We start from the raw sequence: 26,778 nt of genomic DNA on the forward strand, positions 1-26,778 counted from the left end.
GCAGGAACAGGCTAGCAGCAACATAGCTCCCGCAACTTGGGACTGGGGCTGACTGGCTTTTATCTGCCCCGAGGCACAGGGCGGCCCCGGTCCACAGGTGACTTGCCTCTCCTGGCCTGGAGGCGAGCACTCCTCCTGCAGGAACTTAGTTCCCTCCACCTCTCTGCCCTGAGCCTCCGCAGCTCAGGAGAGGCAGGAGGGTTACCGGAGCTAGAGGCAACCTCAGCTTCCTCTGACGGGGCTGAGAGTGGAGCACCTGCAAGCAATGGGTCCTCCATCACCCCAGGAGCCAGAGCAGACTCAGCTGGTGCCTGCACCTGAGGATCCAGCACAGGTGAGGACCCTTCAGGCTCATGCCCCAGCTGGTTCTGGAGGCGGGGGATCCTGTGCAGGCTGGGATCCCTCAGGTTCAGCCTCTGAGTCCGAATCCCAAGCCATCACACTGCCCTTGGCTAAGACACGAAGATAAGAAACATCAGGTGTCTCCCAGTGCTTCAAAGAGATGCTTGTTGTTTCTTACCTGCTCGAAATCTGAGTCAAAGGAGAGCTCTGGGGGTAGGATGTGCATGCTGTGAAGTGTCCTGTGCATCAAATGGGCAGGAGCGCTTCCATGTGGCAAGTTGATTTTTGGATCTGGCTATCAGTCCGCATTCTGTTTGGGTGCTTCACAGGCTCAAGAAGCCTGAATAAGAATTCTAGAACACAAGGTGCCCATTTCCTTTGATGGGGGCATGACTGTCTAGAACAGGGGTCAGCAAACCTTTTCAGCAGGGGGCCAGTCCACTGTCCCTCAGACCTTGTGGGGGGACGGACTATATTTTGAAGAAAAAAATGAACGAATTCCTATGCCCCACAAATAACCCAGAGATGCATTTTAAATAAAAGGACACATTCTACTCATGTAAAAACATGCTGATTCCTGAACCATCCACGGGCCAGATTTAGAAGGTGATTGGGCCGGATCCGGCCCCCGGGCCTTAGTTTGCCTACCCATGGTCTAGAACACAGCACTTTTATGGGTATGTTAATATGGTGGTTTCCCACATATTCAATCTGGGACAGGGCATACACCCTGAAGAGCAGGAAATGTTCAGGGAGGGAGAAAGCAGGTGCAATTCGGGACATGCAAAGGTGTTCCCACCTGCTCAACACACCTGCACAGCCAATGCCAATTCCTGCCTAGCAAGTTTGATAAGCTACTTTCATTCCATGCACTTCAGAGAGAGTGGTCAACATATACCCTGAAATAAAGGGTAACTGGCGACCCTGAAAGGAGCAAAGGATCCAGTGTACAAAGAGGCGTATCGTGCTGCTGATTTAAAAACGAGTTCTGTCTCCTCTACTTACCATCCTGCACTCCCCGCTGTTTGTAAATTCCCTTAGTCAACAACTCGCAGTCCCTCTGGGCCACAACTGTGCCAGCAGCTGTTTCACTAGACCCCACCTTCATCTCCCACAGGAAAAAACACACATCTTAGCCTGCTTTGCTATGCAGTCCTTGGCCTAATTTCAAAAGCCTTCTGCACTGACCTCTGACAAGAAACTCTGTTCTTCTCTCACAAGCCTGCTGGGCAGAGATGGGGTTGGGTGGTGGCAGAAAGCACTGCTTAGCTTCAGCGCCACACAAACTCCGCAGGAGGCCCCTGGCAGATTGATCCATATAGAACGTGGCTCTTGACTGGGAAAAGGTTGCCCTCTGGTTGGATCCAGTAGGGTCCGCATATTCCCTAAAGAATTCACCTGAGCCAAAAGGCTTATGTGGGAGAAATCAATGGATAACAAATTTGTATCAATTGCATGGCATCACAAGCTCAGACGGATAAAGGTAGAAAATGGGGAGGCAGGAAGGTTAGTTCATAGGAAGAAGCTAGGTGTTCCATAATAGGTAGTAAAGGTAAAGGGACCCCTGACCATTAGGTCCAGTTGTGAATGACTCTGGGGTTGCGGCACTCATCTTGCTTTATTGGCTGAGGGAGCTGACATACAGCTTCCGGGTCATGTGGCCAGCATGACTAAGCCACTTCTGGTGAAACCAGAGCAGCGTACGGAAATGCCATTTACCTTCCCGCCGGAGTGGTACCTATTTATCTACTTGCACTTTGACGTGCTTTCAAACTGCTAGGTTGGCAGGAGCTGGGACCGAGCAATGGGAGCTCACCACGTCGCGGGGATTGGAACCACCGACCATCTGATCAGCAAGTCCTAGGCTCTGTGGTTTAACCCACAGCACCACCCGCGTCCCTTTCCATAATAGGTAAGCCTGCATAATAAATTATAAAATTGCCCAGGAGCACCTTAGAGACCAACTGCAGTTAGGATGGAGTGAGAATAGGGCAAGAACATCCAAATGGGAGTCCATCTGCACTTCTGAAGGGTAAAAGAAAAAGGGCAATATTTTCTTGTGTGGAACAAGCCAAACAAGGGAAGTGAGATTTAGAGTTCATTTGAAAAAGGCTGCACATGGGCATTTACAACATGACACAAACAAAGACAGAAATGTAAAGAATCAAAATACACATCTAAGGACTGCTTGGAATTTTTGACTCGGGGGCAGAACATGTGGATGACATCTCCGGTGTGCAAATGGCAAATGCATGGGGTACCCATCAAGCCCAACATTAAGGAGAAAGGGGAAAGGGGGAGAGCCAATCAGGGGAAGGCAGGTTCAGAGCTGGACTACAAAGCAGCTGGAGAGATAAGTTTGGAGGGATTGTCTTGGGCCTGGACTGTGATCTTTGGGGCTATCTTCTGGTGCATGCGAGATCCCAGGCTGACGGGTCGCCTTTACTAGTAGAAGACTATCTTTTGAAGCATGAGAAACCTTTTATCTGTCACCTCTGTCTGCTTGTGCAAGGGAGTGGTTGAGTGTGTGTGTGTGCATGTGTGTGTGTGTGTCCTCAATAAAGCTTTTATCAAACTTTAAACTTAGTCATCTTGGCTGTACTAATTTGCGTCTGGATAATTTGCGTCTAGATAATTTGCGTCTAGATTCCCAGGGACCAGGGAAAGCAAAACAGTTAGGAGGTTTTAGGATGCCTGATACCAACTTAAACACCCATGGAATTCTAAAACTTCCTAATTTTTAAATATCTTGTTTTTAAGACTCTGTGAAGTTAGCAGTTTTTAGCTCCTGTATTTGATAGTGATTTTAGCTCTTTAATTTTTTAAAAATTATTATACTGGTGTTTGTAGGTTCCTTTTTGCTTGACAACAAGACGACAACAACTCAATCATAATCATGGATGTTGCTCATGAACTCTCAGAGGACTACATTTTAACCAGAGATTACGATGCTAATTTCTTGTTGGGCTGTGGACTACAACAGTGGTCTTCAACATTTTCTGTCAGGGAACTGACATCAGAGCGATGCCGGAGAGGGGACCAGCAGGGGGGAAGGAATTCAGCGTAACACCAATAGAGAAGAGAGGGAGATGGAGGAATTGGTGACAGGGCTCCAAGACCCTTCACCCGAATCTAGTGGAGAGAGCGCTGGCACGCCCCTGCCTTCCCCTTACTTGCGCAGACGCGTTCCGCGCAGGGAACATAGGAGGAGACTGGGGGTCAAACAGCTTTTATGCTGGAAGAGGTTCAAGAAACGGATTCTGCAAGTGACTAACAGGTCACGGAGGGCGAGCTCTGACCCTAAGCATGGTGGAGCAAGCAATCTAACTAAACCGAAGGCAATTTACGCACAAGTAACCCCACATAACCATTACATTTTCAGATGCAAAGGCCACCATTAACATACATTTGGGGATCCATTATTTAACTTTTTACCACATATGGTAAAAAGCACGCATTTCTCCTAAGATGCACATTTTTGCATTCAATCTGATATTCATGTACTACTAGTGAAAAACTGCACATTTCCCCATTAGTATATGCATTTTTATCCATGTTTCCCTCTAATATGCATGTGTCTGTATACTTTTCTAGCAGGACAACTGCATTGCAAAATTCGGAGAAACGCAAATTTCAAAGGATAGCTGAGTTTTAGTTTGCATATCTTTGGGGGGAGGGCATGTGGATCAAATAAAACAAGTAAATTCCTCCCTTATCCCTGCAACATAGCCCTGCCAATGTCTTAACCAAGCTGCTTAAATGCAACTATCTTAAAGCAATGCAATCACTGCTTTTCGCTTGAAGATAGCGTAGGGCTAAGAAGAAACAGTGGGCAGCCACTCTCAAGAGAGGAAACTGGTTTATTTTTCATTGTGAAATGTATCTGAGCTCTGCTTTAGGGGATAGCTAACATTAAACCCCACTGCTTTGGTTCACGCTGTGTTACCTCCAGAACATAGTGTCCTCTTTCTCATAATGCTATTTGGAAATCAATAACAAATTCCTTCACTTTGTAAACATTTTATAAATGCAGAGAAGCATGGACCACAGCCATCTCCAGCCCCAATAAGGAGATGACTCTCTCGGTCCTCCACTTCAGAGAACCTCTGGATTCCAAAGCAAGGTTTTCCCCTGCCTATTTTGGAAGTGACAGACATGGGGTTAGGCTACGAAACCGGGGACAGAAGCAAAAGGCCAAGACTTGAATTTAAATGGGCACCGTGGCTGTACAACTTTTCAGAACTGAAGTCAAAACAATGAAACACTGATATGACCTCAAAGAACGGGAAGCGAGCAAGCGTAGACTTCATGATCAGGACAGCTAATGGTCAATAGGCAGCCTGGTGGGCTTCTGGATTACATGTGCAAATCAATTTGTCAGCATGTGACAGCAGCCACATCCCTAGAATGGCTTCAATGGGCCGCGAAACCAGGTGAGGTAGCCAATGGGTCTCAAACCCTCGGTGAGTTAGGGACTTCCTCTGCATGTGAAGACAAGCTCTGGCAGATTGAGCAGATGAGACCAATACAGTGGTACCTCGGGTTAAGTACTTAATTCATTCTGGAGGTCTGTTCTTAACCTGAAACTATTCTTAACCTGAAGCACCACTTTAGCTAATGGGTCCTCCCACTGCCGCCGCGCCACTGGAGCACAATTTCTGTTCTCATCCTGAAGCAAAGTTCTTAACCTGAGGTACTATTTATGGGTTAGCGGAGTCTGTAACCTGAAGCGTCTGTAACCTGAAGCGCATGTAACCCGAGGTACCACTGTACTGGATCCAGTGGTCAAGAAGGTGGTTTCTGCGCATGCTGTACTGGGAAGTAAAAGGGCTGATGGAGTTCATTAACCTGGGATGGGAGCCTATCTAGGAGAAGGAAAACTTTGACCCTTGCAGGACATTTTTGGGAGAAGAAAAGGCCGAGGATTAAACCATACACAAATCCGGAAGCAAAGTTTCAAAGATGGTTGGGTGGTACCTTCTACACCTCCTTCCTGCAGCCAAGCTGGTGCCAAACATATTGCTCTGCTTTACCTTGGACCACATCAGCAAAGCCTAGAGGGAGGTCTTGTTGTTTGGGCAACCCAGGACCTCCATACACACTGCCCAGGGAGGTCACCTTAGTGCAGCAGAGACAGTGGTTTGACTTCACCCCCTGAGGCTCCTCCATTGTCTCTTGAGACAGACGGATGCCAGCAACAACCCCCCAAAGAGGAGAAACCTTCAAACATGTAGTCCTCCCTTCTTTGTGGCACAATCTAGAAAAGAGCTTTTCCACTTGATTCTTACGAAGTATAAACTTATGGAGTATAAGCTTGTACAAAGCGTTTTATAAAGCAACACAGAAATAGTAGTGGATATGCTACTTGGGTCACTGTTCTTCGATCTACAACCAATGTCCCATAGCAGTTAGAACAGCCTTCCCCAACTGGATAACCTCCAGATGTCTTGAACTACAAGTCCTATCAAGGGACACGGGTGGCGCTGTGGGTTAAACCACAGAGCTTAGGACTTGCTGATCAGAAGGTCGGCGGTTCGAATCCCCGCAACGGGGTGAGCTCCCGTTGCTCGGTCCCTGCTCCTGCCAACCTAGCAGTTCAAAAGCACGTCAAAGTGCAAGTAGATAAATAGGTACCGCTCTGGCAGGAAAGCAAACGCCGTTTCTGTGCGTTGCTCTGGTTCGCCAGAAGCAGCTTAGTCATTCTGGCCACATGACCTGGAAGCTGTACGCCGGCTCCCTCGGCCAATAAAGTGAGATGAGCGCCGCAACCCCCGAGTCGGCCATGCCTGGACCTAATGGTCAGGGGTCCCTTTACCTTTACTTTACCTTACAAGTCCTATCAGCCCCTGCCAGCTGCATCATACATGCCTGTTGTACATATTACTGAGGCAATATATATGCCAATATTCAGCAAGCAAATAAATGGAAAGCATTTTTATTACATTACAACTGAAACAGATTTTATTTCACCTGAAAATAAATAAATCTAAATAAAAATGCCAGCCACAGCGAGGATTCTTTCTAATTAAACACATTCGACTTGGGAATTCCTTGAGAATGAAAGGCAAGAGGAAAGGGCTCGCTTTTAATTTTGTATCCATCTGGTTTTCAGAAACTTTCCCCTTCGCTTTCTCCCAGTTGGGCTTTACGGCTGTTCTAATTTTATGTCATTCGTACTGACAAGAAATAGATTGGTGCCAGTGTGATCCTGTGGATAGAAAGTTGTGCTCCGACATATAAGGTCTCGGGTTTGTATCTCTCCTCTGCTGCAAAGCTGTTCTAGACACAGAAATCAATTGATACAGTCCTCTCACAGAACTGTGGCACCTCAGAATGCGCAGAGGGTCTCACTTGATGAAAAGGCCCTTCAACATTAAGATCTTCCTGGGTACAGAAAGAGAGCAAGGATACTTTGGAATAGGATGCTTTTGGAGGAACAGACTCCTCTATCCACCCTGAGCTGCAAAAATCCCTCACGATAAATTTAATGCATCCACACCTATTTGAAAGCATTCTCTGAGAATTCAAGGGCCGCCATCTCCCTCAGCTTCAGTTCCTCAACCCAGTTCATTACAGTGGTACCTCAGGTTAATAACTTAATTCGTTCCGGAGGTCCGTTCTTAACCTGAAACTGTTCTTAACCTGAGGTACCACTTTAGCTAATGGGGCCTCCCGCTGCTGCCGCGCCGCTGCCATCGATTTCATTCTCATCCTGAAGCAAAGTTCTTAACCTGAGGTACTATTTCTGGGTTAGCGGAGTCTGTAACCTGAATTGTCTGTAACCTGAAGTGTCTGTAACCTGAGGGACCACTGTATACTTTCAACTGTAAAGGTAAAGGTAAAGGGACCCCTGACCATTAGGTCCAGATGTGACCAATTCTGGGGTTGTGGCGCTCATCTCGCTTTATTGGCCAAGGGAGCCAGCGTACAGCTTCCGGGTCATGTGGCCAGCATGACTAAGCCACTTCTGGTGAACCAGAGCAACGCACGGAAACGCCGTTTACCTTCTCGCCGGAGCGGTACCTATTTATCTACTTGCACTTTGACATGCTTTCGAACTGCTAGGTTGGCAGGAGCAGGGACTGAGCAATGGTAGCTCACCCCATCACGGAGATTCGAACCACCGACCTTCTGATCGGCAAGTCCTAGGCTCGGTGGTTTAACTCACAGTGCCACCCACGTCCCTTATACTTTTAACTGCAGTAGCCTGCTTAATACTGCTGTTGTAAAAACGAAGTAAGGCTTCCGAAAAGGCTTGTAAATTGCTGTGGCAACTTTCTAAAATAATGTTATCCCTCTTCCTGAATCTCTTTACTTGACACAATCAGAAGAGGGACCACCAGAAAGTTGAGGGAAGGGGAGATAATAGTCATGGAGAACCTGTGGCCTTTCACCTGGGAAGAAGAATACTCCCTCTTCCTCAAAAAAGCAGCACAGAAAAGGATCCTTCAATGCAGAGTTGAGGGCTGGTGTGGCGGCAGCAGCCTATGGATCCATCCCACTGTGACATTTCAAAGAATACAGATACAGCGATAGGGAAAATTGGAACTGTCAAGCTATAGTCCCAGTTGTGCACCTTTTTAAAGGCACAGGAACCCTGTCACAAAAAGAGGGACAACCCTAGAGGACGCAACTACAAAATGGAAGAAAGCAAGCAAAAGGTGTCAGCAGATAAGAAGAAATCGCAACTCAAGCTCTGCTGTAGCCCATCTTTAAAACTCAGCAGCTACAACACACTGTCCTGCCATTTGGTGAGCAATTCGCTACTAACCCCCATCCTGCCCTCTTTCAACCTACTAAATTCTAAATTTTGTAGATTGCTTTGTAAAGTTGTTTCATCATCTCTTAGGCCTATTCCCGCAGGGCAATGTACACCCCACCCCACATTTTATCTTCATAACAACTGTGCGAGGCAGGTAAAGTTGAGAGGCAATTAGCGGTCAAAGGATAAGGTAAGCTTTCAGCTGACTGGGGGGAATTGAAATCGAGATCTCCATGGTCTAAGTGCAACTTACAAAACCACTGACTCTCTCTAAAACATTCTTTTTTCTAAAAAGGGAATTTGGAAGGAACTGGGGACGGGGAGCTTTAAAACCGAACCTTAACACAGCACTAGCTAGCATCTTCGCAAGCAGAACAGAAGCAAACAAGCTTACAAATGGGATGACAATTGTTTTGAGTCTCTTGTGCTCGCTTGTATCCCAGAATGTGCTTATTCATCTGCTAGAGCTTCCTCTCCTTGGCTAAGCAGGATGTGTCTGGAGATGAATTCACTTTGCTTAATGAGGTGTCCAAGGTGATGTAATATACTCTGACTTTTCTCTCCTTATCTCAGACGTTGCCTTGGGCCTCCTGGCTGCTTCCCAACTTTCTTTCTAAGGCGCTTTCCTAGAGCTATGGCTGTGTGCGTGTGTTGTTCTGCAATCATGCCGGGATAAGCTGAAGCACTGGAACTGGGGCCCAATATTCAGCATCACAAGAACCTGCGCTTTTCATTCTAAAAATCTAAGCAAGCCTCTAGTCCTTAAGAAAGTAAAGATAAGTTTGACTGTGCATGAGCCTGCAGCCTAGCAAAGCCGTATAAAACTCTGGAGGTTTCACTTTGTGGAAAGAGGATTACTTCTTCACCCAGTGCATGCTTAATGTATGGGACTCATGGCCACAAGCTTTGGCAATGACCACTGGCTTTGATGGCTTTAAAAGGGGGACTGGGTACAGCCATGTACATAGCAATTGCTCCTAGAATTTATCTACACTTCCTCATCTCACTGCTTCCCCCCACGGAAAACCACTCTTTAGCACTCAATCAAAGCAAACAGCAATTGGGTTTTCCACAAATTGCCATTTGCTCCCACTTAGTGGGGTTTCCCTGGGAAAGGCGCAGGGCAAGGGGGAAACCGTTCGGACCTGTGCTTTCTAAGGGAAGAGCGGAAGTGTGGACAAGCCCTTAGTCACAGTAGGTAAAGGGACAGCTAAAATCCTTTCTATAAATAGATATAATTCATCTGCAAAGTATACACATTTTCAAAAAATTTCTGCTCTAATTCTGTCTTGTCTGTCTAAAAAGGAAAAAGCCCCCCCTTACCTTCCTAACATCCCGTCATGCTCTAGCATGACCAAGAGAAACAATATATGGGTCCGTGCAGATCAAATCAGGATTGAGTCTCAATGTGTAGCAGGCTGCTAGAGGGGAGGTTTGTTACCCCCAAATATCCCTGATGTACTCATTTACGTTCTCCCATATAAATGAATGGTCACTGCTCAATTTTATAGGGGGAAATTGCTGTGCTGTATTTCAGGACATGTTCTGCACAGCTTTCAAAGGCCCAGGAGCCTCTATCTTCTTTTGCATCTTGTCACCCTAGAATTAGCAGTCCTCATATCAAGGTTAACCCCTTGGGGCAATATATTTGGAATAGAAGGGAAGCCCTTCGTTTAAAAGCCTTTGCCATTTCCCCTTTCACATAACACAGAATATTGTTCACCGGCACCGGAGGAATATGCAGTCAAGACTCAAGAGCAGAATCCACACGGGTCAAATGCTGGTGCAGTTTTTGCCCCGGAAGCAAGCGATTAATACTGTATTTTGAAAAGAGTGTAACAAGGTCAAGCAATTACAGCCCTGCGATAGAAGAACAGAAAGGAGACTGTGTGCTTTCACTCTCTAAACTTTAATGGGGGTCAGGGCGACCCAGGGAGCAACCCAACACATGGTGGAGGGTGAGGAATAAAGATTTCCCAAACATTGTACTTCAACGTTTCTCAATTATGAACTGAATTGTGCATGTCCAGCACCAGAAGGAAGACACATCTTGGCCTGCAATTTAAAATCTGAATTATGAGACCAGTGTAAACTGCATACTTCACATAACTGATTCATCTTTGCTATTTTACATAATATAAATTAAAAGACGCCTGCTCCTTGGGAGAAAGGCGATGGCAAACCTAGACAGCATCTTAAAAAGCAGAGACATCACCTTGCCAACAAAGGTCCGTATAGTTCAAGCCATGGTTTTCCCAGTAGTGATGTATGGAAGTGAGAGCTGGACCATAAAGAAGGCTGATCGCCGAAGAATTGATGCTTTTGAATTATGGTGCTGGAGGAGACTCTTGAGAGCCCCATGGACTGCAAGAAGATCAAACCTTTCCATACTGAAGGAAATCAACCCTGAGTGCTCACTGGAAGGACAGATCATGAAGCTGAGACTCCAATACAGTGGTACCTCGCAAGATGAAATTAATTCATTCTGCGAGTTCTTTCGTCTTGCGAAGCACGGATTCCCATAGTATTAACGGTTTTAAGAAAAAGGAAACAAACTTGCAAGACGTTTTCGTCTTGCGAAGCAAGCCCATAGGGAAATTTGTCTTGCGAAGCAACCCAAAAAACGAAAAACTCTTTCGTTTTGCGAGTTTTTCGTCTTACGAAGCATTCGTCTTGCCACTGTACTTTGGCCACCTCATGAGAAGACTCCCTGGAAAAGACCCTGATGTTGGGAAACATGGAGGGCACAATGAGAAGGGGACGACAGAGGACAAGATGGTTGGACAGTGTTCTCGAAGCTACAAACACGAGTCTGACCAAACTGCAGGAGGCAGTGGAAGACAGGAGTGCCTGGTGTGCTCTGGTCCATGGGGTCATGACGAGTCGGACACGACCAAACGACAACAAAAAAATTGTGGTTTTGCAAGCTATAGGAGGGGCAAGGATGCTGAAGCTTCACCTACAACCACCAAAAATCTTATTCAGCCACCTTTGCAGCCTTGAAATTTCAGCAGGCCATTGCCTATATGCTTTCCAGAATATTTCTGTTATCATGAGGACTACAAACATCTCCCTATGTGTGTGTGTTTAGGGTGAGATTCTGAAGAAGGCAGAGGCTGCACCGACTACCCCATTCTAATCTTGAACTCCTATGGGATTTTGGGATACCACAGCGGCTGACGTGCATTCTCATCCTTGGAATAATTTTGATTTTTTTGCCTGGGTTATAACACTGCGGAGTTCAGATGTTTTATTTATCCGAGGGTGAAAGAACTTCCTGCTTTCAACAGCTAATCCCTCTCGTAGTTAACTGTGCTTGTTAAAAAAAAAATGCTCCTGATCTCTTGAATAAATACACTCTTAACTACTTTGTGTCTGATAAATATTTAGAAGCCAGAGGATATTGTTGATTAAAGAATAACATCCACTTTGGGGAAACCGGTTAGCAGAAATACAATGTTTAAAAACTGCAGCTTTTGCTTTCGCCCCTCTCTCCAAATTATAAGGAAATTAGTATTTCAAAGTTGTTGTTGTTGTTTGCATAAGGCTTGCTTCCTGTAGGGAAAATATTTATATTTAGATGCTAGCATCAGCTTGGATGGTAATCATATTGCCTTCCTGAAAAGCCTTGCCTACATGTCTAGATGGGGATATAGGAAACTGTTTTCTACTGAGTCAGACTGTTGGTTTGTCTAGCCCAGTATTGTCTACACTGACAGGAAGTGGCTGCCCAGGGTTTCAGACAGGAAGTCTTTCCCAGTCCTACCTGGAGATGCCAGGGACTGTACCAGGAATCTTCTACATGCAAGCCAGACGCTTTACCAATGAGCTGCAGCCTCTCCGCTATGCATTTTACAAAATTCAACTGGAAGCTTTTTGGTTATGCAAAACAACAACAACCACCCCACAACCTCTCAACAGCCGCAAGCATGAATCTCCTCGAATATTCGCCAACATTTTTATTTCACAGCAGACCTTATCATCTTCCCGCCAGTACATTAATGACAATACAACGCATGGCAGTGACACATTTTCAGAACTGGAATAGGTTAGCATCCTTGCAAGATGATTACGTGGGCTTCTCTCTTTTTCCTTGGAGACGGAAGTCCCATAAGGGATAAAAATTCCAGAGGAACCCAGTGTTTCCAGTAGAGACAGATGTTCTCCTATTGAGGTGGTGCCTTCTCGGTTGTTGCTCCCAGACTTTAAAACTCCCTTCCTAGAGAATCTAGACTTGGTTTTTCTGCCAGCAGGTGAATACTTTCCTGTTCCAAAAGGGTTTGGGAAATGGCTGCTTTTAATGAGGGGGCTGGTCCATGCTGTTTTGGTTGTTGTTGACTTTTAGAAGACATCTGGAGGCAGCCCTGTTTAGGGAAGTTTTTAATGTTTGGAATTTTATTCTGGTTTTAATGTTCTGTTGAAAGCTGCCCAGAGTGGGGAAACGCAGCCAGTTGGGTATGGTAGAAATATATTATTACTACTACTACTACTACTACTACTATGCGTGTGAATATTCTATTAATGTTTTAATTATTATTTTCTTCTGTGTCTATAGCTATTCTTATTTTATATGTAAGTGGCCTTGAGTTCCTGGCAGGGAAAAGGCAGAGTATAAATATAATAATAATAATAATAATAATAATAATAATAATAATAATAATAATAATAATAGGAGGAAGAAGAAGAAGAAGAAAGAAGAAGAAGAAGAACAACAACAATAAGTAAATCCTGTCAAATTAAAAGGGACTTATTTCTAGTTCACTGTGTGAAGAATTTCAGCCTTAGCGTGGTGAAAGTTTTAGTTTTCTCTGTATGAGCCTTCCAAGAAAGTGCCTCACTGAAAAATACTGTGAGGTATTTGAAGACCTGACATTGATCAATTGCATGATTTATCTACTGACTAGTGAAATTTGAGAGGCTTCTTTCCAAAGACCAGCACTTTGGTTTTCAAACAGTTTGTGGTTAATTGCTCCTCTTTACAGTATTTGCTGAGTTTGGATAACATCCTTTCTGGGCCCACATAGGTCTTGGGGAGTAGGATCACATAATCAGTGAGCTGTACACATGACTCCATCCGAATTCTTTTTGTGCCCTATTTATGTGTACGTCCGCTCCTGGGCATTGATAAAACACAGCACAACAAGAATCTTAATGCAGTCGTAAGTACAGCAACCTTATTTAGAGGAGTTTGTTGTCTGCGGAGTTATCCTGGTGCACAGGCACCCCAATAAAGAAGGGGGCATGAGAAGAGGCATGGAAGGAGACATGAATGAACTGAAAGCTTCAGCAACCTGCTTATGCACAGTTGTGTGTATGAAATTCAGAAATTAAATCTGGAACCTTGGAGTGCATTGCTTCCCCTAAAAAAAGAAGACCGGCTAATCTAATCCCAATATCTAGGTAGAAATTCCAATGCGGAGAATTTTAGAAGCATCTCGTAGCCCCTGATAAAATAGTGTCTCTTAACTACAAGAAATGTAAAAAATGTAACTGCTGGACTCTTGGTTATTTTCACATTAACTGTCACCTGCCAGCAAGAATTTTGTCAGGCTTCAGCAGAGGGTAAGCAGGCCACTCTATCAGTTCTGCTAAAAGACCAATTCTACTGGGCCTTTCCTTCCTCAGCTGCCACCTGACAGCAGACATTTCTTCAGGCTGCTGCAGGGAGAGAAAAGGACGTACTGTTGTCCAGTGCCACTTGGCACTGACAGGACAGAAGCCAGGGAGACCAAGAACAGGAGGCACCAGAACCAGTGACAGGCAGAGTCAACAAATTCTAGCTTTGTCCCCATCTTCCTCCCTACAGAGTTGTACAGAGATTAAGGAGGAGGAGCTGCTGTACAGGACTGCCTCCTAAACTGGTTGCAAGTAAGATGGTAGGCAGGTAGGAGGCTGGCTGAGGACAGACTGAAGTTGATTGGGCACTGCTTCGTTTGCCCACGCTGAGTGCCTCCTCCACTGGCTTTGCTGAGAGATTTGTGCATTGTGTTCCAGATCTCCCTGAACTGTTGTTCCCTGTTTTCCTTTCATGTCTGCTTGTGGTGGCAGCTCTCTGCAAATGACCAGTAAGTTGTCCAATTTATATGCGCAATCTAGAATTCTGAACACATTCCACAAGCTTCCTAACATGGAGTGTGTGCGTGCGCATGCACACACACAAGTGTATGGTCCTTATCCCTCACCTAAAAGGAATGGTTTGGAGTGGCTCCCAGCATTTAAATCAGGGTCTATGGGTGCCCCTGTCCCACTAGCACTAATGAACCCATATGGCGATTTAGGCAGAGGAGGAAACCCATCTCTCAGATTTAAGACTGAGGCCTGCTACTTTACAAATCACTTTCCCCATAAATGGTTGTACTGTCCTCTATAGCTCTCTGAGCTAAAAAGTGCCTGGCAAGTCCAGCTAATCTATGCTTTCCCAGGCTTGTTCTTCTACTTCTTGTGCTCATCTTTGCCAAATCTAGATGCTCAGCCCTTGACATCTCTGAACTCCTGAGCTTATGAAGCAGAGTACCATTCAGCCGTCACAAACTAAAAGCATCTTGCTCCTTTAAGAGGCCTGGAAATGCTTGCTCCATGTTTCAGGAGATGGAGGTGGTGATCTGTCTGGAAAGCAGGGTGGTGATGAAACAGGCCCAGAGATAGATGGTGAATGAGAAGACTGAAGAACTAAGATCAGCAGGGTTATAAGACAAGATGGAACCCTATTGGTCCACTGAGTCACCTGACACCTGTTGAGCTGACGCCAGCAATACCATCTCTTGGTCATCAACAGTCCTGATGAATAGTGGAGACCAGGCTGGCAGCTCCCTTTCCTGCCATGACAACAGTGCCTGGGCTTTATTTCTGAAGTCCTTGGCCCAAGACCCCTGGGACCATACACTGACACAGCATCCAGATCTTTTATTCTGATGATATCACCAGATAACATGGATAGCTGGTTGCTCTAGCGTGGCTTTTCTGCAAGGGGCACTCTTGGCCACTTGGCTGGGATGCATTCAGGATCTGACCTTCCAGTAAGGTATGAAACCGCGTGAATATCTCTTCAGTGGTGGCACAGAAAATTCCAGGCTCTCTCTCGTGATAAATGTATCAGGTGACCTGATTCATCTACTGTCTTGTTCAGAACTAAAGTCAGCAATGCAGTCACAAGCCCTGCATTTCAGGGTCGAAATTTCAGCATAGCTGTTTAGAGGTCAGAGCTCCTAATGTATTTCTCTCCCTCCCTCTTGGCAGCAAGATTTGTACTGCCAAGCAAGCATGTTAAGAATTTTCAAAATCACACCACAAAACTCCCCTCTGAGTGACAGGTGGCATCACATGGTCCCTTGGTGTCACCTCACATGATGCAACAAGGGTACAATTACATTTTGTTGGCAATCGCCGGGACTCCTGACAGAGTGCCGTTAACGAGACACTCCATCGTTCCTTAATAACTTGCCAAGCCACAGTTTGCTGTATTAACCCCGTGACCTTCATTTCCATCTGAAATGCGCCAAGCCATTTTGCAAGATCTAACTGTAAACATCATTATGCAAGGGTGGATAGTCCCAAAACCGTTTCCGCGCGAGTGTGTGGAGCTCATTCCACCCATTCCCTGATTCTATCAGACCCTTGACGGCATTTGTCAATGACACTCCAAATGCAACGAGATTACAGTTGTGCATCATAACGGCGCTAGAGAGAGCTATGCAGACCCTAATTTGGTGGCCGTGGTCAAGATATTCAATTCCGCAGGGATGACTAACACAACCTGATGGGAAACTGGCAGCCTCGCCACAGTACTGCAGTGTGCCAGAATGCATTTCAGGAAGTATGAATTAATGCCAAAGGCTTAGGAATCGCTGACATGCTTTGCCAGCTACAAATGTTAACACCTAGATGATCACCCATATCTTAAATTCAAGCCAATATGAAGTTATTCTATACTGGAAGTATTCTACTGAGGCCTGGCTAGCTAGTAGGAGAGCTTTGTAGAAACACAAACCAGCTTATAAATCTCAGTAGAGCAATACATTTAAAGGCTGGGTAAGCAAGAATTGCCATTTGGGTGCCTTCCAAGTTTTTTTGACTACAACTCCCATTATCCCTGGCCACTGGCCATGCTGGCAGGGGCTGATGGGAGTTGAATTCCAACAACATCTGGAGGGTGCCAGTATAGAGGATTGTAAGGTCTCCTTCTCAAACATACAATTACATGTGAGCTGCTTCTCTTTTGCGCTACCCAAATGGCTGTGGGGTATGTGAGTGTGTGAATTCTGCAACGATGTGCATGGGTACAATTGCATGAGAAGCTTGGGTGGTAGCCCACATGGCCCCATCTCTCTCTCTCTCTCTCTCTCTCTCTCTCTCTCTCTCTCTCTCTCTCTCTCTCATATACACACAAACACACAGAGAGACTGCATGAGATACCATTCCGATGAAGCTGTTTCCATGTGGTTGCATGTGTGTATGAAGGCTGGCATTCCAAGTTTTGGGGCAAAGACTACAGAAGACTACAGAAATCTCCAGAGCAGGAGCTATAACACACACACAGGCGAATGCTATGTCTCAGTCTCAGGCACACAACACAGAGTGACCAATTCAAGAGCGCAAGCCTTTGAACCATGGTACCTGAAAGGAGATCCATGGACCCCCAACTCCCTGCCATACCACCACATGAAAAGGCAACACAAGAGATGCACTACCACCCTCTGAAGCTAGAAGATGACTGTAGTCTTCCAGTTCCTGCCAAGACAAGCTCCTGCGCTGCGTGTTGAGGATACTGAAAAGAGGCCCCTGAGGGTTTCTGTCTCGGTGTCCTGGGGCACAGAGCGTTTTCTGTGTCCACTGCTATCGCCTCTGCCTTTCCCCGCCTGAGGTGTGTTCCCTGAGGAAGGGTAAGGAAGGAGGCAGCAGCAGCAATGGAGGCTACCCAAGAGCCTTTGCAAACACAACTCCAATCTGTTTGCTTCTGACAGGCTAAGAGCAGGGCTGAGTTTTGTTCTGATCAACTTTGCACACAGTCGACTGGAGGAGTTCACGTTTGTGAGCTTCTCCGATAGGTTTTCTTGCGACACACACAATGAGTCTGCAAGAGGAATAACACATGTGGAGGACACCTTCTAGCCTAGGTTCCAGGCTCAAAAGCCACACAATGTCCTGGAGACCCTGAAAACCAACGGTTGCTGTGAGTGGGAGGGCATGGCATGGCGGCAGAGAAACTCTTTCCAAAAGAAGAAAATGCCTTGTCGTACTTACCACCAGGTTGCCAATCACCATGACCAGTAAAAAGACCAGAAGACACAGAGGCTGCCCGGCCACTTTCATACAGTCCCACATGGTCTCGATCCATTCGCCACAGAGGATGCGGAAGATGATGAGGAAGGAATGGAAGAAGTCGTTCATGTGCCAGCGGGGCAACCGATCCGTGGTGCTGATTCTCGTGACGTGCTTGTAGTACAGGTCCCCAAAGAGCTGCATGCCAACCACGGCAAAAATGAAGACGATGATGGCGAGGACGAGAGTGAGGTTCCCCAGAGCACCCACCGAGTTCCCGATGATTTTAATGAGAGTGTTTAAGGTTGGCCAAGACTTTGCGAGCTTGAAGACCCTCAGCTGTAAACCAAAAAAACACAACCCAACAATTGAGAGCTGGCAGATAAACAAACCCACAAGACAATTCTGCGTCTGGACAAGAAAAAACACAGGAGGATGCATTCAAAATGGCAAACCACACAAGGAGATTCGACTAGAAACCCACTGGGTTGGGATCCAGGCTGAAACACTTTTGCTGCAGCTCAGCAGCAGAGGATACACTTTGCCTGCAAAAGATCCCAGGTTCATTCCCTGGTGAGCTGCTGCCAATTAATGTAGTCAATATTGACCTATATGGCTCAATGTTCTAATTCTCTAATAAGGCAGCTTCTGATGTTCCTAACACCCAGTACAGAGCAGTGAACCCAATGGGTTACTTCACAAAAGGGATACAATGGGCTGCCTGACTACTTTTGCTGCACCAGTTGGGTTGATTTCGTTGTGATGGAAGGTTTTTAGAGAGTAGAATAGAACAGGTAAAAACACCCCCCTCCCCTTACCCAATTAGTCCTAGAGCAGGCATAGGAAAACTCCGGCCCTCCAGATGTTTGGGACCACAATTCCCATCATCCCTAGCTAACAGGACCCGTGGTCAGGGATGATGGGAATTGTAGTCCCAAACATCTGGAGGGCCGGAGTTTGCCTATGCCTGTCCTAGAGCATCTTCTGTTACAGAAGAGGATATATGTGTTTGGGCAAGAGAGAGGGACCCAAGAAGCACAGCAAACTAACAGGGCCCCAAAATCTTAGCTATTTATATGTCATGGCCTGCCTCTGGTGCCCCCAGCATATTCAAAGCAAATAGTAAAAGCTACTGGCTCTTCCATAACTGTCCCAACTATTCTCCGCAGTGTTGATATTTACTTTGAGAAAAAGCAAACAGACAAATAAATTATTAATCTTGCCAAGTACATTTTAGGTACATTTCAGCACCCTCTTGCCCTATGGCTGCTGCTGCTTTTCGGTGCTATTATCCATCTTCTTCTATGCCTTCAGAAACCTCGGCATCATTTGCCCACAAACGAGGTCCGGCTGTGGAGGTTCTTGTTTTTTGAGCTTCTGAGACATCATCACACCGGTGTTGTGTGACACCGGCAAAGCCATGTGGGTCAGAAACCAAGGCCAAGTGGGTGACATGTCAGTGTGGACAACTGAGGGCAAAGACTGCAAGTGCCATGTAGAAAAATGGAAAAATAGTGCTGAGAATAAGCACATCAAAGCAATATGAATATGCTCCTGGGAAAAGTGCAAAAAATAGCCTCCAAAGGAAGGCATGGTGCAGTATATATGAACAGAGACACCAAACAAAAGTAAGCCGTTTCAGCTTAGCCATAGCAGGTTACCCTTTAGTCTGAAAATTGTTACTTTCAAATGGTCTTATTATGAAAAAGAGAAACAAGAAGTCATTTTTTAAATAATGCATGACAGAGCTGCAGTTTTCAGGTGAAAGAGTTGTGTGATTAAACTAATTCCCTCTAAAAAGTGGTAAAAGGTGTTGCAATGGGTGTGCAAGACAGAGAGAGACAGACAGACAGACAAGCAGACGTAATACTTTACCAGTCTGAAAGAGCGTAACACAGACACATTTCCCATGCTGGAAAGACTTAGTTCCATCAGGCTTAGCGTGACAATTATACTGTCAAAAATATTCCAGCCCTGTTGAAAGTAGTAATAGGGATCCAGAGCTATGAGTTTGAAGACCATTTCAGCCGTAAAAATCCCAGTGAAGACCTGTGGAAAGGAACAGAATGCTAAGCTGTAAGCAGGCTTCTCCTGTCACAGGTGGCTCCCTGCAATTATGAGAGCGCAGCTGGAGGAAGAGGGGTGCTTTCCTCCCAAAACTTCCTTTCCCATTTGCCGCAGGGCCCTAGAAATTTTACAGTTTTAGACAAACACCCAGAGCCGTCTTTCCCATTGGTGTTAGTGGTTCATTGCACCAGGGCGCCGGCCTCTCAGGGGCGCCCTAGCGAGTGGGGGAGCTGCGCGACTTTGCCAGGAGCCTCCCCTTTCCCTGCACGCCCACCAGTTGCGCCCCGCCAACTATATGGCTGGTGGGCGAGCAGCTTCTTTCCCAAGCCTCCTCAGGAGAAGAGCGATTCCCGGAGAAGCTTAGGATGGAAGAGCATGTCCGCCAGCACGTTTTCCTGCTTAATCGTCACCACCACGCCAGGGATCGGGGCGGTGGGGGAGGCAGAGGACATTCTCCACTGCCCCCCCCCCTGTTTTGGAGCTCCCTGGGGGGGGGCATGCCGGAGAGATCTTTGCATCACGGTGCCAGATATGCTTAGGACGGCCCTGCAAACACCGGAGCTGTTTGAATCATGACCTCTTAACCACAGGGGCAAGGGTGTGAGCCCCACGTTGGGCAAAAGATTCCTGCACTGCAGGGAGCTGGACTAGATAGCCCTCCTGGCACATGCCAACTCTACAATTCTGTGAGAGTAAATGGGTCCCTTCTGAGCTCCCTCCACACATGCAGAAGCATGACGTGGGAGTAGAAAGGGTTCGGTTCAGGGATGCACGGCTGAAATTTGAGACCTTCTGGAAAGAACATATGTTGCATATCAATGAGACATGATCTATGCCCTGCTGCATTCCACAATGACATCCAAGCCCATAATGCCACCTGCGGCTAAAAGCAGTCCAGTCTAGTCTAGCACCTCAAGATCCTGCCACTTTATTTTGCTGCAAGGGTGGACTAAATCTTAGAGGGTTTTAACAAAATAGCATTTCTTAAGAGTGCTGAATGGCACTTTTTAGTGGGGAAAAACGCCAATGAAAATCCTCATTACTACATATTTTTACATAGCTGCTTATTTGTATATATTTTAAAATTTCATATATGGGTGTTGTTGTTTTTATGGCCGATATTTGCAATGCCTAAAAATGGTTTGATGAAGTAAGTAAAGAATTTACAGACGATTGGATATCATACAGTCATTAGCCATGCTAGCTAAAAGGAACTTCAAGATTCCACTGCGTAAGTGATGAGCATATCGCAGGCAACTGGCCAACCACTATTGCAGGCATAGGCAAACTCCGGCCCTCCAGATGTTTGGGACTACAATTCCCATCATCCCTGACCACTGGTCCTGTTAGCTAGGGATCATGGGAATTGTAGGCCAAAACATCAAGGTTGCCTATGCCTGCACTATTGGAAGCAGGATGCTAGGCTGGACAGTCCCTTGTCATTCAGGTTCCCCCTGCCTGAATGCACTGCATCAATGTTGAGAAGAATCTTCTTACCAGATTACCGATGTTGAGCACGTTCTCGAATTCCTCTGTCATCTTGTAGTGATCCATGGCCATGAAAAGCGTGTTCATCACAATGCAAAGGGTGATGGTGAGGTCACTGAACGGGTCCATGATGATGAACCTCACTTTCTTCTTGATCAGCAGCCACAGCGGGCAACACTCCCAAATGAGAAAGCGGACGGCAAAATGATTCCAGCAAGGGGGACACTTCTGTTGGGATTCCTCAAGCTCTAAGTGAGAAGGAGCAAGTCATACAACACAGGGGGTCAGGGAATGGCAGGCAAGCAAGGAAACAGACACATCCCATTGAGCTTTTAAGCTTCTCCATTCAGCTGTCAAACCTCTCCATCCAACCACACCGTCTCCCAAGGCCACATCCTCCAAACTGCCATGGCTCTGCACCTTCCACAATGTGCTTTTCACCTGGTTGGAATATGTCCCTGAACTGTGGGGATGTGGCTGTAGGTGGAACTCTCTGAATTCTGCATGGCTGCAATGCAGCATACATAAGCCAAAGTAGGAGTTACGTCTGTTGCTCTGCTCACAATTGCTTCTGGCCCTATCCCCCACTGGAAAGTGCCCCCCAGAAGGTTGCTCAAAATGGAATGCAGCCACCAGGCTTACAAATCACCCCCCCCCCCACCTCTGATATAAACCCAGTTATATTTCTTCAAAAGGACAACTTACACCTTCAGGTGCGTTTCTTCGTTTTGATCATCTGCTATTGCTATTGCCACTGCTGCCGCCACCACACAAATATTAATATATATAATAATATATTGTCTCCTAAGTTCCACAGCAAGTGGCAGAGCACATGCTTGATTCATTTATTCATTAAATGCCTTCGTTTCTGCCCTGCTTTCGGTATAGAACACTTGGCAGCTTACAACAGAAGCATACTTAAAAAACACACCCATATTTACAAAGAACCCTAGAACCAACACATTGCCAAAAATACAGTAAACAGAGACTATAATAACTCTCTGCACAATCATACCACAGAAATGACATTCAAAAGCCTGCCACTTGCTCTGCAATTCAATAGAATGGAGGCAAAACCACCCCAAAGCATCCATTGACAAGAAAGAAGGCTAAAATTGTGGCAGTATCTGGACTGGAGCCTGGATAGCTTAGCTGGTTAGAGAGTGGTGCTGATAACACCAAGGTTGCAGGTTCGATCCCCATATGGGCCAGTTCCATATTCCTTCCTTGTAGGGGGTTGGACTAGCCTCAGGCACAGGCAAACTCCGGCCCTCCAGATGCTTGGGACTACAATTCCCATCATCCCTGACCACTGGTCCTCTTAGGGCCGGAGTTTGCCTATGTTTGGATTACCTGATCCTTGTTGCCCCTTCCAACTGTACAATTCTATGACCTCATTCTTTGCAGTAGACATGAATTACTGCTAGTGTTAGCCAAAGAAAGACAACAAATATTGTTTTTTGAAGGAGACATGCAAGATCAGTCTCATGTATGCTAATCTATATAATAATAATAATAATAATAATAATAATAATAATAATAATAATAAACAAACAACAACAACATTTATACCATGCCCATCTGGAGTCAGTCTATCTATCTATCTATCATCTATCTATCTATATCTATCTATCTATCTATCACCATCATCTATCTATCTATCTATCATCTATCTATCTATCTATCTATCATCTATCTATCTATCTATCTATCATCTATCTATCTATCTATCTATCTATCTATCTATCTATCTATCTATCTATCTATCATCTATATCTATCTATCTATCTATCTATCTATCTATCTATCTATCTATCTATCTATCTATCTATCATCTATCTATCATCTATCTATCTATCTATCTATCTATCTATCTATCTATCTATCATCTATCTATCTATCTATCTATCTATATCTATCTATCTATCTATCTATCATCTATCTATCTATCTATCTATCTATCTATCTATCTATCATCTATCTATATCTATCTATCTATCTGTAACAACACAGACATATAATACGGTGAGAAAAATCATAGCTCAGTTGCAGAGCACATGTGTTGGAAGCAGAAGGTCCAGCTTCAACTCTGGTGCATCCAAGTGAGCAGACCAGACAGCAGGTGAAGCCAGACACCTCTGCAGGGGACCCTAAAGAGACACTGCCAGTCAAAGGAGATGGTCAAACAGTCTGACATGCACGGCGGCAGTTTCCTGCATTCCACTATTGGTTGTTGTAAACGAAAGCGGAATTCAACCTTGTCCAAATGACCTTGCTTCCTGCCGCTTGGCCAACTTTGGCACCACAGTGTGACATGGCAAATAACCGCGTCAGCTATATGTCTGTTCCTTACTAGCTTTAGTTTCTGAAAGCCACGGCAGTCATGACAGCCTTTGTTAAAGGTGACCCATGCAGAAATGCTTGGGCCACTGCCATCTTACATTTCTTCGTGGTTGATACAGAATTTAACAAGATCTCTCTCTCTCTCTCTCTTGAGCAGAGCAAGGTCAGGAATCACTGGGTTGTTTAGATAAAAATCTCTGAACCCCAAACCACAGCATCTTCTTCTCAGGCCTGATCCAGGATATTGCATCATTTCTGAATATAGTGACTGAGACAGTCACAATTTTAAATAAGCTCCCAAACTAAAACCAAACCCGAAAACCTTGCAAATAGAAAGCCAGCAGAGCAGGCAAACTGCTGGATGAGAACATTTATCTGTGCCATATTCATTTTTTTATAGATTTGTTAAGAAGATAAATAAATAAATGTGTCCCCCCCCGGCATGGTGTTTGAACTGGTGCAGTCCACTATAAAACACACACGACACACACCAGCCTCAGATAAGAACTTCCAATTAATAGCAGAAATTTCAGACATTTAGCCTGATTCCATTTTGGAGATTTTTGTGTGGGTGTGCAAAGCTTCTTTCCTTCGTACGTTCATAATTAGCAGCGTTCATGCAGTGCTGATAGCACAGCACATCTATCAGTTCCCTTTACAGAAAAGCAAACCTTGGAGGAGGAATTCTGAGGGCAAATCGTTGCACCCAAAGTTGGGCAGGAGATGTAGGCAGGAAATGCAGACAGACGTAATCAATAAATAATATTTAAAATAAAATGGAAGAGGAAAGGAAGGATTGTCTGATACCTAAATTAAAACTGTTGGCTTAAGAAATATATTTTTGAAGACGTTTTGCCTCCACAAGGAAGACTTTTGGCCAAAATGGGTTGGACAACCTTTAAGCTCTAAATCAGGGTTTCCCAAACTTAGGTCTTCAACTGTTTTTGGAGGGCAATTCCCATCATTTCTGACCACTGGCCCTACAAGCTAAGGATGATGGGAACTGTAGTCTAGAAACAGCTGGAGACCCAAGTTTTGGAAACACTGTCTAAATTATGTGTGAATGTATGTGTCTTCTAATGAGCTGAGTGAAAGACGATGAGTTATGGGGGTATGGAGTGTGTGTATTCCACAGTGCTTAGTTTGTTTTGGGTTGTTAGTTTGTTAATGTTCTTAATATTGTTTTGCGGATTACGAGTGCTGTAATGCTTTGTGAATTTCATAACACGACTCTTCTTTTGGCTGTGCTGTTTAGCCTGTTTTTAAACTGTTCTGTGAACAGTGTTTTATAGAAGGTGGTTGTTTTACAGATGATTTGTTAATAAGATTTATGTTGTAATTGTAATGTTCCACTGTGTTATTATATATTGCATGTAAGCCGCTTTCTGACTCGTGTGAGCAAAAAGTGGCATAAAGGTATATATTAGGTCCAGTCATGGCCGACTCTGGGGTTGCGGCGCTCATCTCGCTTTATTGGCCAAGGGAGCCGGCATACAGCTTCCGGGTCATGTGGCCAGCAGTACTAAGCCGCTTCTGGCAAACCAGAGCAGCGCACAGAAATGCCGTTTACCTTCCCACCGGAGCGGTACCTCTTTATCTACTTGCACTTTGACATGCTTTCGAACTGCTATGTTGGCAGGAGAAGGGACCGAGCAACGGGAGCTCACCCCATCGCAGGGATTCGAACCGCCGACCTTCTGAGTCCTAGGCTCTGTGGTTTAACCCACAGCGCCACCCGCATCCCAAAAAGTGGCATAGAAATATAATAAATGAATGAAAATGAACAAATTGCCACAGCCAGGCTGTGAACCACTGACTTCTGAGAAGGCAGGCCTAGGACTGCACTGCCAAGTACCCAAAGCTAGATCCCAGGAACTGAGATAAGTAGGAGGATGCCATCAAATTTGGGAGTGTGGGAGGGAAAGGCTTAGAACTGGTCTGGGGAAGGAAGTTCAAAACGTAATCACAGTAATGTTCCATGGAAAGTTACAAGGGAATCTACACAGTCATCTCTTGCAGATACTCCCATATCAAAGGTCCTATCCGGTGCGAAGCAACTGAGCTAGATGGACCACGGCCTGCCATTCTCTCAAGATTCTCTGACTGTACTTAAGAGAGAGCAGCTGGACTTAACGTCTTACCTTCCATGGCGCTGGTAATGATGCTGACAGCACTCACAGCTCGTTGCCTTTGGAAACGTTCCTCAGATTGATCGACAGAAAGGCGGTGGGGTGACAGAAGCTGCTTCTTGTTCACTTCTTCAGATGGAGTGGTCTGTTTCAACAAATGCACCCAGTTAGCAACACGTAAATCCCGACTGTTTTATTAAATTGCCAGTTGGTTTCCATTTTTGGTCCTTCCAAATGATGCAGAGGTTGATATACTCGAGGAGACTAGCCTTTTATGTGCCTTTATCAGTTGGTAGAGCATGAGACTCTTACGATAATACGATAATCTTTATTGTCATTGTCCCATACAGAACAATGAAACTAAAGGGAAAAAAATCTACATAAGACATTCAAAACCAACAAGCCTGCTATCCCAACCTGGTTAGCCCCCTAAAAACTCTGATACCCCATTTTTAAAATACAATACACTCCCATAGGGACTCCTTACACTGTATTTAAAACCAAAATAGCATTTGGATAGAAACTGGTTGGTCTTAGTCTTTATAACCCTGTACCTTCTTCCAGAAGGCAGAAGCTGAAAGAGATCATTTCTGGGGTGTGCACTATCTCAAGGTTGTGGGTTCTCACTTTGAGCAAGTCCTCACTTTGAGCAAAAAGATTCCTGCACTGCAGGGTGTTGTACGGTCCCTTCCAACTATACGATTCTATGAGTTCTAAGGAAGACAGTGCTCACTTAGCCTTTTAAGCTGCAGTTGTGTACAACAACATGTTGATAGTGGGAGGGGAGATACATTAAGATACCTTATAAAGCCTGGAAGGAGAATCTTTGCCTGGTGCCTAAAGGATAACCATGCTGGTGCCAGGCAGGCCTACCAGGAGAGGGAAATCCACAAAGAGTGCTGCCACCACTGAAAAGGCCCTGTCTTCCTGGTTGCCACCTGCCTTACTTTGGATAGTGGTGGCACTTGGCAGAATATGGTCTGAATATGACCTCAGCACAAAGTCCGGTTGATATGGGAGCTGGCGTTCCTCCAGAGAACCTAGTCTTTCAGCTGTTTATGGCCTTTAAAGGTAAGCACCAGCACTCCCAATTTTGTCTGGAAATGGACCAGAAGCCAGATGGGAATAGAGTGTAGGATATACATCTAAGGAAGGAAGGGCAAGGAAGGAAACATGACCGAGGAATTAAACTAGGCCCACAGATCCCAAGGGACAGTTCTGTTGCCTCCTGGCATAGGAAAATGGGCCAAAAGGTGCATTGCTTCATCTATTAGTCTCCTACAGATTGACTAAAAACCTAGGCAGGAAAAGTGTGAAGAAGCTAGAGGAGGGGGAATACACCAGGGAGTGAGTGGACCACATCTCTCTCCATTTGGACTGATTGAAAAT

At 45.4% G+C, this 26,778-nt stretch overlaps 1 protein-coding gene and 1 long non-coding RNA gene across 11 annotated transcripts in view; one reads left to right on the forward strand and one right to left on the reverse strand.

The window, feature by feature from the left end:
* Nucleotides 1–26,778, reverse strand: part of LOC309381042 (sodium channel protein type 5 subunit alpha-like) — a 215,660-nt gene that overhangs the window by 100,045 nt on the left and 88,837 nt on the right. For all 10 annotated transcript variants that reach the window (XM_081931409.1, XM_081931407.1, XM_081931408.1 and 7 more), the window contains 4 exons: nucleotides 25,402–25,534; nucleotides 20,927–21,165; nucleotides 19,238–19,411; nucleotides 17,345–17,701 (listed from right to left, as the gene is read on the reverse strand). In XM_081931409.1, the coding sequence (XP_081787535.1) occupies nucleotides 17,345–17,701; nucleotides 19,238–19,411; nucleotides 20,927–21,165; nucleotides 25,402–25,534 (903 nt within the window). The remainder of the gene's footprint in view (nucleotides 1–17,344; nucleotides 17,702–19,237; nucleotides 19,412–20,926; nucleotides 21,166–25,401; nucleotides 25,535–26,778) is intronic.
* LOC309353405 overlaps nucleotides 1–26,778 on the forward strand; it is a 157,457-nt gene that overhangs the window by 7,013 nt on the left and 123,666 nt on the right. The window lies entirely within an intron of this gene.

This window comes from Podarcis melisellensis, assembly GCF_964234715.1.
Source record: "Podarcis melisellensis genome assembly, chromosome: 12".
Taxonomy (NCBI): Eukaryota; Metazoa; Chordata; class Lepidosauria; order Squamata; family Lacertidae; genus Podarcis; species Podarcis melisellensis.